General features: G+C 42.1%; 2 protein-coding genes across 3 annotated transcripts; one reads left to right on the top strand and one right to left on the bottom strand.

Moving 5' to 3' along the window:
* Positions 1–4,977: 4,977 nt before the first annotated feature.
* Positions 4,978–6,432, bottom strand: LOC115734874 (gibberellin-regulated protein 6-like). The gene is made up of 4 exons (XM_030665848.2): positions 6,209–6,432; positions 6,079–6,114; positions 5,931–5,961; positions 4,978–5,427 (listed from the first exon to the last, which is right to left on the bottom strand). The coding sequence occupies exons 1-4, from the start codon at positions 6,275–6,277 to the stop codon at positions 5,246–5,248; spliced, it is 318 nt and encodes a 105-aa protein (XP_030521708.1). The 5' UTR covers positions 6,278–6,432; the 3' UTR covers positions 4,978–5,245.
* A 2,828-nt stretch (positions 6,433–9,260) lies between these two features.
* LOC115734876 lies at positions 9,261–12,480 on the top strand. 2 transcript variants are annotated; one of them, XM_048282686.1, is made up of 4 exons: positions 9,261–11,039; positions 11,122–12,084; positions 12,159–12,248; positions 12,323–12,480. In XM_048282686.1, exons 1-4 carry the CDS (start codon positions 10,236–10,238, stop codon positions 12,356–12,358), a joined length of 1,893 nt encoding a protein of 630 aa, XP_048138643.1. In that variant the 5' UTR covers positions 9,261–10,235; the 3' UTR covers positions 12,359–12,480. The 2 variants fall into 2 exon arrangements, with proteins under 2 accessions (XP_048138643.1, XP_048138642.1); XM_048282685.1 differs by having other exon boundaries at positions 11,122–12,248; positions 12,323–12,462.
* Positions 12,481–12,995: the final 515 nt, after the last annotated feature.

The following is a 12,995-nucleotide window of genomic DNA, read 5'->3' as shown; positions in this document are numbered from 1 at the left end:
TGTGCTAAGACAATGCCTCGAACGATGAAGCCCACATAACAAGAACGTCTACTCCATCCCAAGCCCAATGGGCCTTTTGGACCACCATTAATCGCAATTGTCCTTTTATTTAATTATTATTTTTTTTTTTTGGGGATGCAAGTTCCTTTGCCCATAAGGAAATTCTTTTTATTTATTTGTTTTTTTTTTCATTAGATTCTTTGTTTTGAAAAAGGGCAAAAAAGTGAAAGGAAGAGAGAATGTGAGGATGGCGTATGAGATTTGCATGGACATGCATCGCACCGAGCAATGACTCCCATAAAGTCATTTTGAGTGACGTGGAAGGATGATATCTTTGGAAAGCAGCAAGTCATTCAAAACTCCCTTCCACTTTAAATCCGTTTTGCCAAAAGACAGGAGGGGCCCCACTTCGAGAATCTGGTCTTCGGCACGGACCTTGACCAGTCTCCCATCTGGGGGGTGGGACAAGATGGGATTCCAATTTGGCTAATCTTAACACAAAGTAACCAAAAGTGAACACGTCGAAAATAGAGACGAAGCTAGGAAGGGTCCATGCACCGGATCAAGCGCAACGCGCAAAACTACGTCGAAGCGTCTGGTTCCCATGAAGCTCGATTCTGATTCCGGCGTTCGACTGAGCGCGATTGGCCTGTTTTGATGTGATCGGGCGATGGTATTTAGTGTTGTGCAGATAATAAGTGCGAGGGCAAATTGGAAGGTGGATAATGCGGATGGCAACGAAAGAAAGGAAGGAAGGAAGAAAGGCATAAAAAAAGAAAGAAAGAGGGGAACCCTAACATTATCAAGCACAAGAAACTAAAGATCCTGGTTTTGGGGGCTGCATTGCATGGGTTGGAGAGCTTGGAATTCCAAAGCTATCTCTTTCATGCATGCAGCGTCAAGCCAAAGTGAGTATGCGTGCATATATGTTCTTTCTAGGGTTTTTTATTTTATTCATTTCTTTCTAGGGTTTCGTTTCCCAATAACCCTAGCTCCCCAAGTATACGTCTCTTCTTTTCACGGCGGGGGTGCTTTCTTGCTCCTGTTGCAATCCAACAAATCCATTTTTTTTCGCAGGCTAAGGCTTCTTCGACTTTACCTCTTCGATCTTGCCTCAGAGCAATTTCATTTGTCACATGCTAAAATGGAAAATATGTTCTGCAACAGATTTTAACGATTGATGCGCAAACAAGACGCATGGGAACATTGGGTGACACGTCAGCATGGCCTGTGACGTGGCACTTCGGCCATGGTATTCAAAAGGACTGCGTCCTGGTCGTGGTCTGGTTAAAAAAAAAAAAAAAAGGGCAAAGCGAAACGAACGATTGTGATAGATAGAGGTCCCCCTGCTTTTCTTTAACCGAGTTGGAGAGGAAAAAAAAGATGCTTGGCTTCCCAAGTATTAGATGCCGATAAGTGGAGTGAGAGAGTGACCAACCATCAACTTTCATTCAAACTTTGTCACAGAGAGAGAGAGAGAGAGAGAGAGAGAGCTCTGCCTTATATTTTGCTTCGATTCCATTGCAGGAAGCTTATGATTGAGATACAGAGGCGGTGGAATCTTGAAAACGTCTCTGGATTTGCTCTCGGACCCACCCTTCATTCATGGGTTCTTGTTCTTGTTCCAATCATGGGGTCTTGATTCTTCTGTTTGTCGCGCTACAAGCTCTGGTCTTTGTTCCTCTCGTTTCTCCTCTCTCCACCAGAGAACTCGCCCTGAGACGGCGCGCGGAAAGCGAGCTCCTCCTTGTGAAGAACCTGCCACGGAGATTGTTACTCTCTGAAGAAGCTGTCGTGGATGATGCTCTCGAGAAACGGAGCCTGGCTCCGGCTCCCACGGCGGCGCCCTTCGATCCATACCAGTCCGAGAAGAGAAGAGTTCCTAGAGGGTCAGACCCTATTCACAATAGATCCTGAGACAGACTGAAGCTGCAAGATTTTTACTACATTTTGAGCAAACAGTGAGAAACAAACAGTGAAGCTTGCGTTAGGCTTTGTTCTTCCGCCAGAGATACTATTGATCGAAGAAGATGATGCTCTGTTTCTTCCGCCAAAAAGGCAACCGAATCATGCCAAGAAGCGTGGCGTATTCGGGATTTCTCTGTTTTGAAGCTTTTTTATGTTCTTTTGTCTACCCACTCCTCACCCCCCGGCCCTCTTCTCCCCTCTCTTGAGATATGTAACTGAAGCTTTTGGCCATGCAAGAGTTGCTCAGCCATCGCCATCCTCCATGAAACTGCATATATTTGATCAGAGGGTGTCGATCAGTCTATTCTGGCTATCACCCGAATGATTTGGGAGGATGAGGTTGCTTGGTGGCTCTTTCACATCCCAAGTGTATCATCTGGTTTTTCTTGTTTTTTCTTCTTCTTTTTTCATTTCCTTTTTCTATACAGATCAAATGTATCCCTGGACGATAGAATTATCAGAAAAGAAGAGTTTTTACATTCATAATATAACTGCAACTCCACCCCCCACCCCCCACCCCCTCCCCCTCTCTTTTTTTATATTAAATTAGAGTGATATTTGGACTTCTGACTTGAGCTTTCGACTCGAGGGATCTCAGGAAGCGAAGATGATGATTGCGTTTGCCGATATCACTCTTTGAGTAGGAGATGTTGTGATTCAAACCTGTATCTGTACATTGAAATCATTGGAAGGTTTGTAGCAGGAGTTACAAATTTACAAGATGCAAACGAGATTTAAAAATATACCCGAACATTGATCGAGCTTGGGTCAAATGACTTATGTTGTGAACGTCATGATTCACAACATGCCTAGTTACCTAATATCTCATGCTCCTAATTAAATCGACAGCGGTGCAAGTGTTTTTTCCTGCGAAGCTTAGTGAATTGCATGACCACGTCATAGGATTTACCAATTGATTTTTAGGTCTTGCAAGCATGACAATATAACAGTGAATTGTTAGTCATAAGATCAGAGGTAGGTCCCGCCATGATTGTTATATATTTTATGCCATTCATAATACGTGTGGTTAAGATTGCACCGTTATACTATTACACTGTCAACTTCTCAAATCCCTTGATTTTTGGGACATAACATTAAACATAAGTTGAAGATATGATCCTTCCTACAACATAATATAAACAAACATGTGTGAGTACTTTTTTTTTTGTTGGGTCGTAACTAAGAAACCGGTGCTCTTAACTTTTCTTTTCTTTTTCGGAAAGGAAGGAGGGATAAAATTTGAGAATATTTTCAAATAAGGGTCCGAAGTGCTATCATTTTCTTAAATAAGGACTTGAGGTGGACATGACTATTTCAAAAAAGGGCATAACCTTGCCGATTGGCTATATATTCGAGCAAGATAATTTTAACCTAATTTTTAGTTAAATTAAAGTAGAAAAAAAAAAACTAAAAGTTGAAAAAAAAAAAATACAGGTGGGAGGACTACCCTACCAAATGTGACCGTTGCCCCCTCGCTTGTGAGGAGTCTGCGATGGCTGGTGACCCCGCTATGGGTGAGGGCCGGCGACCCTTGCCTAGATTTGGAGGAAGGTCGCCGGCCATTGCTAAAGCCCCGCGGGCAATGGGGCGGCGGTCCCAGGCAAGAGGTTCTCGCTTGAGTTTTTCTTTTTTTGTGTGTGTGTGTGTTTTTTTAATTTATGTTTTAGTCTTTTTTTTTCCCTTTTTTGAATTTGTCTTTTACGTGGAAAATTTTTTTGGATTTTTTTAACCTAATTTAATTAGATGTGTAAAAGTTAGGATTCATATCAAAACAACGTGATTTTAGTGCTTTAGTTAACCTTAGCGCCACGTAGGACACCATAGAGAAGAGATAAAATATTAAAAGCAATCAAGTGAGCATTCTATTAGTCAAATTGAACGATTTAGCTGAAAAATTGAGTCCGGGACGACACCATCCCTTGCCTATGGCTTTCGAAAGAGGCCTCGCTTGGCCCTCTCCGAGCATCATCAATGTCCAGCCATCGTATGAGATCGGCTACCACGAAAAGGAAAGAAAAGAAATTGGAAAATCAAAAAATCAAAAAAATTAAATGACAAAAATGTCATTGACCAGCCGATGAGGTCATGCTTTTTTTTTAAGACTAACATGGTCATTTCATACCCTCATTTGAAATAAGATTCAGTTATGCCCTTATTTGAGAAATTGATGGCATTTCAGATACTTATTTTTCTCAAATGAAGACGCTTCGGATCTTGATTTGGAATTTTCTTTAAAATCTGTGACTCCTATTCCATGTTACTTTCTCAATGGTGACGTCACAGACTTCCCTCTACTAGCCCGAAACATGGTGACCAACTGCAAGTGAATAAGCCCAGTGGGCCGATTCTGGGCCTCTTCTCATGCGCTGGATATTCTTGTTCTGGAGCCCATATAGAGAACTCTTGCCACCCCCTTGATAATAGGCCTAGTAATCAAATTAACGTATGTAATGAAAATCAGAACTTATACATGTGTACGTACGGTACGCGCACTATACGATCCAATACGAGCATACCATCTATTACTAATAGAGGGCCGAGAGAGTTCAACTTAATCTCGAAGCATAGTCCTAGCCTATTTTTCACACTAAGCAAGTCCTTCCGCGTAAATCATAGCGGTTACCCGATTAAAACCTAGTCTTTAGACCGAGTTTGTCTTGTCACTCGATATATAAAGCGGTGTCCCCGGACCGGCCTCGTCAATTCCATGTGACTGAATGCACATAGTGCTCGTCTCACCATCTGTCAGATCAGATTTGCTCATCTCTAGTGGGAGTCTCTTTTGCTTCACATGCTCGTGTCGTTTTTTTATGGAAACTGTCGCTTCTTTTTGCATGTGCAGTTTCATGACAGAACCATCTCCATTTAAAAAAACCCAGAAGACATCAGTGATGCATGTGCATTAACTGCCCAACCTCCATCACTGCCGGTCAAACTTTTGCCAGAAATTTCTCTTCTTGCTAGGACATCGGAAGAAACATAAAAGGTCATCATCGACGACAAAAAAAGGAGGAAGGACCCTTTTGACCACTACATTAAATGGGTCAACATTACAGCAGTAATTAATCATAGACGGCTCTCACTTGGGGGGAGAGAGTCAAAACCCCAACGGAGCCAGAGCCATGGATTGAGGGACTCAAAAACACTCGCTTAGTCTTTGAATAACAAACAGAATGGTCATTAAAGTCGTGACCTTTATGGACTAATCTATTGGTACTTGGTAAATACTAGTAGTGGTGGATGGTATGGGGATGAACTGGGCTTGAGCGCGAGTGGTTCAAGGGCACTTGGGAGTGCCACGCTTGGTCTTCCAGTTGTTATAGCAAGGGCACACTTGCTTGTTGCCGTAGAAGCCCGGTGGGACGCAGAGGCACTTGGCGCAGCACTTGTTGCAGAAGAACAGGCATGGCTTCTTGTACTGCGTCTGCTTGCATCGCCTCGAGCATTGGCCCGAGCACTCTGTCAAATTTCATCAAATGCCTTCTGGTTAGAGTCCCCTACAATCTCTTTGAGAAACCCAGAAAGAGAGAGGAGGTGTGATGCTTAAAAGGTGCTTGCTTTGTGATAAAATGGGTGGATCTAGATATAAAAAGTCACTGGGAAGTTGCTAAATACCAATGTGGCCTCCGTGTTTGATAAAATGCCTTAGTGGCTTCTTTTAGCAGTCCATGCGTTTGATAAAATGACCGAAAGCCAAGAATTTTGACCTTTTGCTGCCTATGAATTTTCTTTTCACAATTCGACGAAAGAAAAACTCCTTTTCATAAGTTCCCTAAACCGGGTGAGAAAAAAATCTACATGGTTTGAGCTTGAGATCAAGCGGAGATGCAGATCAAATAGGCTTGAAAGAGTGGATCTTGCTACTTAGTTCAAGAGTTCAGATCCAACCCTCAGAGACTCGAAAGAATCATTAAAAGGAAAGGAAAGACATCAAAAGATGATTTATCCTTGCAGTAACTTACGATAGCTCTTGAGACTTCCAGGTCCGTATGCCTGGACAAAAAAGTTCAAAAACCCTAGTCACGATAAGGTACATTGTAGAATTTCCAAAGGGAAGAAAGAGACACAAACAGAGGCCATCTGCAGAGCAAAAATAGCGTAGCAACTCACATTGTCAAGGTGGAACTGGGCTTCCTTTGCCATAACCTACAATAGATAGAGAGAACAAACACAAAGCTCGTCAAGCGTTGTTTGAAGGGCTATGGCAGATTTGCAGAAGTGGGTCTGTGTAGAAACTAACCTGGGTCGCCACCATGGAAATTCCGACCAGAGCCAGGAGCAGAACACAGGCAAGCTTAGTCATGGCCATTTTCGAACAGGTAAAACAAGCCTCCCTTTTCCCACAGAGACGCAGGCACAAGCACAGAGAGATTAAAGAGAGGCTTGCTGGAGAAATGGCCTTGGCAGAAACTAGCGAGAGTGCTTTTGGATGCTCCGAGAACTCTTAAGGCAGGATGGGCTATAAATAGATGAGCCAACCTCAAGTGGGGTTGGGACTCAAGTCCCCGCCTAATACGAACCCCCAATTTACTTTTTTAACTGTTTCCTCTGCTAAACTTTTAATGGAACAACTTGTACGATCTGCTATGCCGTTTAAGAAAGAAGTGGGCAAAATAAAAATCCCATCTTGGGAGTATATTCCCACGTTACCCATTAGACTAAAAGATGATCGAGATCTATCCGAAGTTCCCCACAAATCATGTTGCCGCCTCATGTGCCCGATTAACACGCCAGTTCTCTCGCTCTCGATCTTAATGCTGTACCGAATGAGTACGGTCACTCACCGCTTAGCCTCAGATCTATCCATGGTACATTCACACACTTCCATTGCGGCACCGGGCTTGAGATCTGCCATGTGTCGGGTGGTGGAAAGGCAATCCAAGACATTTACAGTTGTCAGTTCTGTTGGTTGCACCTCTGTAATATGTATTACCCGCTCAGTCCTCCTCCACTCGTTCAGTCCGACCCTAATAAATTTCTCTACAAGTCCATAGATCAAAGCAAGCACATTTTGTTAAGAGGGTATTTACTGTCTTCTTCGCACATCTTCCACGGACGCTCCCATCAATCTCTCTGTTCTTATTACTCTGAAAAGCTATATGTGAGCATTACGCAGGGATCCAGAGGATTTGAAGATAACTTGCTCTGGGAATATCGTGGAAGCAAATAACGGAGGAGAGCTGAAGGTGCCGGTGGGAGCGAAGCAAGGTAACGTGGGAGTTACTTAAGTCGGGGGCGGGATTATTATATCAAATGGATCACGACCGTCGATTGTGTGGGTCCGCCATATCAAACGACTGTCATCCATGGATGGATCCACTGAAACTCGGGTCGGAGGTGTTTCCAACGGATGGCGTGTGTGGACAACCCAAGCCCAAGGACAGCTAGTCGGCCCTTCTGGTTTTTTCTGGGGTGGGGAGGTGTGGCATTTATTAGTTGGTCGAGAAATGATCTACTACTGCTGCCGAGTACCCAAAGAGCAATGGACCCGCGATCAGAGCCCCACGTGAGGCGAAGATCGGGAGCGTGGGAGGTGACGTGGCGAGATCTGGGAGCGGGTACACGGCTGGAGTGGTGACAGGGGATAGGTGGCCCCATTTCAGACACGCGAAGTGGTGGTGGAGGAGGAGGAGGAAGAAGGAGGAGGCGAGCGATGGTGATAATAATGGAGGGGCCATGTGAAGGGGAAGGGGCGGATCTGCACGCTGCACATGACCCCTCTACGAAAAGCTGCGTCCAATCCCAGACAGCAATGTGCATCTCTCTCTCTCTCTCTCTCTCTAAATTTTGTGTTAAAAAAATTGTTAACGTTAGACATACTAAGATTAATTCATGAAATTAATATATGATAGCCAAGCCAATGCCGTATCCGACTCCCTTGTTTAGGGTGTCGGTCGCATCACTTGATATATCGATTTTGGCATTAGTCGGGATATCCTTGGTAATAAAGCTTTTTTTTTCACCCCCCGGAAAAAAAAAGTCATGGTATTGAGCGTGCATGGTGGGGTGGATATATCATATTTGAAGTAGAACTTTCTTTTATTAAGATAATGGTACAAATCGCCTTTGTACTTTGGCCAAATATACAATGCGATCCTTGAACTTTTTATTTATTCAATATAGCCGTTAAACTCTATTCCAATATGCAATGCCGTCCATGAACTTGTAATTTGTTTAATGTGGCCCTATACATAATTTATTTATGCTCAATATAATCATCGAACTGTATGAAAATGTTTCGTGTTGTCCTTAAACTTGAATTAATTAAAGGATTAGGACTAAATTAAACATGTATCAAAAGTTTTGGGGTTACGTTGAATAAATTTAAAGTTCGGAGACCACATTACGGGGAAAATTGTCAAAAAAGTCCTAAACCTATTACACTTTTGCCGATTTAGTCCTAAACCTTTTAATTTTGCCGATTCAGTCCTAAACATTTTCATATGTTGCTGATTTAGTCCTAAACCTATTACACTTTTGCCGATTTAGTCCTAAACCTTTTAATTTTGCCGATTCAGTCCTAAATCTTTTCATATGTTGCTGATTTAGTCCTAAACCTTTTAATTTTACCAATTTAGTCCTAAACCTTTTTACTTTTTGCTAATTTAGTCTACCGATCAATTTAACTCCCGGAAAATCCTTACGTGGACTCCTAGTCGGCGCCGGCCGTCCTACATGGTTGGTCCGGCGCCGACGTGGATGCCAGCAAATAAAAACGACGACTTTTTCTTTTTTGTTCTTTTTTTTTTTTTCCGGTTCTCGTGTTTCATTTCTGGGCAAATTGCCCTAAAACCACAACACCCAAAATCAGAATCCCACGTTTTGAAAATCAAAACAGAACCCTAAATTGCTCACCACTCTCGTCCGTCACTCATCGACGACGGACGACGGCCGTCGACGGCAATCGGCCATTGGATGTGCGACCCCGCTTATCCCCTTCACGAGACCCTAATCTGCTCCTCGAAGACGGACGACGGTTGACGACTCTAACGATGGGTGAAGGCCGACGATTCTGACGACGCTCGCGACATAGCGAGGGATTTTCGCAAGCGACTCACGGTCGACGACTCTTTAGGACGAGGTTTGAAGTCTTGTCGTGTGGCCGAATTGATTAGAAACTTAGCACCGGTTCTTGTTTCTGGGAAAACTGTCGGCTAGGATGTCCATCTTGTGCTGTGTAGAGGAAGTAGTGTAGCTCGTACTTTGTCTATGTTTGGTCTAATATTTGCTTCTTTTTTGGGGCTAAATTTGCAAAAACTGGTATCTTTTTCATCTCTGATCGAAAGTTGGTAGTATCTGCTATAGAGAACTGCTATTGTTTTCTCAAGCTTTCTTTAATCTTGAAGATTTCTCATATATCTGAGAGATTTAAATATTTGACCATAAAAGAATGTTTAATTTTGGACGTAATAGATTCTTTAGCTATACTATTAATACAAAATTTGTGTGGCAAATTATCTTCACGCGTGTCATTATGTTGACCACCTCCATTAATATACATTCTCTTTTTGTATAGGGTCAATATGAGCAGCAACTCAACATTGGTCCGCCTTTATCATGGTGGAAAATTTGTCCGACGCCCAATGCTCGAGTATGTTGGGGGGCGGATGGATCTAGTATACGTAGATATCAACTCAAGAAGTTATGAAAGGTTCGTTAAGGACATCGAGGATGGGGCAAATGGTAAATTTGAAAAGCTTTACTTTAAGTATCCTGGGAAGTCTTTGGAAGATGGTTTAAGATTCATATTTGATGATAACACTCTTGTCGATCTACTTTTTCATTATTTACATCAAGAGTGTTTGGAGGTTTATGGTGAATATTTTGATGATGAGGTAGGTGAAGGTGCTGGTCATGGTGAGGGCATTGGTGAGGGTGATGGTCGGGTTGAAGAAATTGATTTAGATAGTTAACACTCGGACTTCCTAGTCGATGCAAATTTCTTGACTGATGATGAGGATAAGGATGATGAGGACCTTGTCGAAGGTAGGAACAACATTAGGGAATTTCACAAGAGGGCCACAAAGGGTTGGATTCAAGTAGAACCACTCACAGAAGTTGTACCATCCCAACAATCTGCGAGAGAATCATCTATTTCCCAACGATCCGATGAGGTTATTGCTGAAGGCGGTTACCAAACAGACTATTATGAAACAGATGGAGATGAGAGTTTGGATTCTAACGTGGAGGAGGAAGACGTCAACGTGACAAGAAGGAAAAGCAAGTTTCTAAGTTATGATCCTAATTGTGCAGCCCCTTTTTTTGCTATGTCCATGAAGTTTGATGATGGCATGCAATTTAAAGATGCTCTCAAAAAGTATTCTGTGGCCGAGCGTAGAGAGATAAAGTTTATCAAGAATGAAAGAAAATTTGTTAGAGCTAAATGTGCTGATGAGAATTGTCCTTGGAAGATTTCTGCATCTTTTGATGCTAGAAGTGGATCATTCCATGTGAAGACCTACCACGAAGAACATACATGTAGCATTAGCTTTAATAATAAGAGGGTCACTAGTTCTTGGTTGGCAAAACACTATCTAGGTCCAATTCGAGCAATGCCAACTATGAAAACTGCTGCTTTCGGGGAGCTTATCAAGGATCAATTGGGCTTAAATGTTAGTATGAATCAATGTACTAAGGCTAAGCTACTTGCCTTTGAAGTTCTAATGGGAAACTATAAAAATGAATATGCAAAGTTGTGGGATTATGCAGAGGAGCTTAGGGCCACAAATCCTGGGAGTATGGTTACATTGAAGGTAGAAAAGCCTAACATAGACTCGAAGGCATTGTTTGAGAGAATGTATATATGTTTTGCTGCATGCAAAAAAGGCTTCCTTGATGGATGTAGGAAAGTTGTTGGGTTGGATGGTTGCTTTTTAAAAGGAATTTGTAAAAGGGAGATCTTGTGTGCCATTGGAAGAAATGCAAATGATCAAATGTTCCCAATTGCATGGGCAGTTGTAAGAGTTGAGAGTGGAGACACGTGGAGTTGGTTCTTGGGAAATTTAATGTGGGACCTCAACATAAACAGCACATATGGACAAGGTTGGGTCATAATTAGTGACAAGCAAAAGGTAAATTTCTTTTTCTAATTGTTATATCTCTTAAATGATCACACTTGTAGTATGTTTTACTAATTGGCATCATATTTTGTAGGGTCTTCTACAAGCTGTGGCTGATTTGTTACCCGCAATTGAACATAGAATGTGTGCTAGACATATCTATGCCAATTGGGGCAAGAAGTATAAGGGAATACAAATGCAGAGATTGTTTTGGCGATGTGCTAAGAGTAGTACTATGGTAGAGTATGATGAACATGCTCAAGCATTGAAAAAGATTAGTCCCGCCGCGTATCATGACTTGGTTCAAACCGAGCCCAAGCATTGGTCCAGGGCTTTCTTCACCACCGAGGTCAAGTGTGACATAATCGATAACAACTTATGTGAGGCATTCAATGGAAGAATCATAGATGCTAGATGTAAGTCCATTTACAGTATGTTGGAGGAGATGAGGACAATGATAATGACAAGGATGCATACACAGAGGGATGCATGTGCTCGATGGAGGAGAGATTGTGGTCCACGGATAGTAAAAAAGTTGGAAGAAAATAGACGTGATGCGACTTACTGCCGAGTTCTATGGAATGGTGATGATGGATATGAGGTGTTAGATAAGAGTGTGAAGTTCGTGGTTGATGTGTCCATGAGAGAGTGTACTTGTAGGAGGTGGCAACTTACTGGCATCCCTTGTCCCCATGCCATTTCCGCTTTGAATCATAAGAAGAAGGATGCATACGATTATATAGACGAGTGCTACAAGAAGGCGAAGTTCTTGGCTGCATATCAGAACATGTTGAAGCCGGTTCGAGGAGAGAGGTTTTGGAAAAAAACTAATGGGGAAGCACCCGAACCGCTTCCACTCAAAGTGAAGCCCGGTAGACGTAGACATAAAAGATTAAGGGAGGAAGGTGAGGCGTCAAGTCGAACTAGAATGTCGAGAAGAGGAATGAAGATGACCTGTCGAACTTGTAGGAAGACAGGACACAATAGTTTGACATGTCCTGTTAAGAATACTATGTGCACGACGTCACAAACACAATTGTCAAGGAAAAAACATTTGGTAAGTACTTCTATTTGCATGGAATTATGCTTGCTTTATGCAACTAACTTTAAATTTATATTATGCTTGCCTAGGTCCAAAGACGTACAAGCGAAGGTGCGAATGGTAACGTTAGTGGGACACCAATTGCTAGTGATGCTCTTATAACTCATGTACATGGGACCGTGAGTTCCTTTTTGTCACCAGTTCAGATTTGTTAACAAAATTTTTGTTAACTAACAAAATCTAAAAATGACAGGTTGAGAATACAAGTGCCAGACAAGACACGAGATGACAAGTTAATAGGAAGTAGTATTGTGGATGTATTTTTGTTGCTGATGGTTTCGATGAAATAGCATTGAGGCCCATATTTTTGTTTGTCGAATGAATTGTTTTTGGAGTAAGACTTCAAGGAAGAAGATTGTGTAGATGATGATTACTCTGCTGTAACAATGGTTGTTGATGAGGAGATTTGTCCAAAAGAACTTCCTCCAGTTTCTTGAGTAGACGATGTGGGTAACAATAGTCAAGTCCTTACCCCAGGTTGGTTCTTCAATCAGTTTTGTCCTTTAGTAGTATGCTGGTTGGTCATTTCTTATTCTGGAACACTATTCCGGTTGGTTGTGTGTCATAGAAACCGCATTCTGGAACACTATTCTGGTTGGTTGTGTGTCATAGAAACTGCAGTGCCAATTTCATCCTTCTTGTAATTCCAACAAATATGTTTTAATTGGGATGCATGCAGTGCCCTAAAAAAAGTGTTGCTATTGGATGAGAAAATGAATTGGTTGCATCCGTGGAACAGTTTCATACTTTTTGAGTGACTATTTAGTGTTTGAACATGTATTGATGATATCTGATGCTATGTTTCGGTGCGCAACCGATATTTCAAGTTATTTGACGCTATGTTCTAACCGAGAGTCTTTTTGCTC

The sequence above is a fragment of the Rhodamnia argentea genome, chromosome 7 (assembly GCF_020921035.1).
Source record: "Rhodamnia argentea isolate NSW1041297 chromosome 7, ASM2092103v1, whole genome shotgun sequence".
NCBI classification, from domain to species: domain Eukaryota; kingdom Viridiplantae; phylum Streptophyta; class Magnoliopsida; order Myrtales; family Myrtaceae; genus Rhodamnia; species Rhodamnia argentea.
This window is presented reverse-complemented; position numbering and strand designations above follow the sequence as displayed.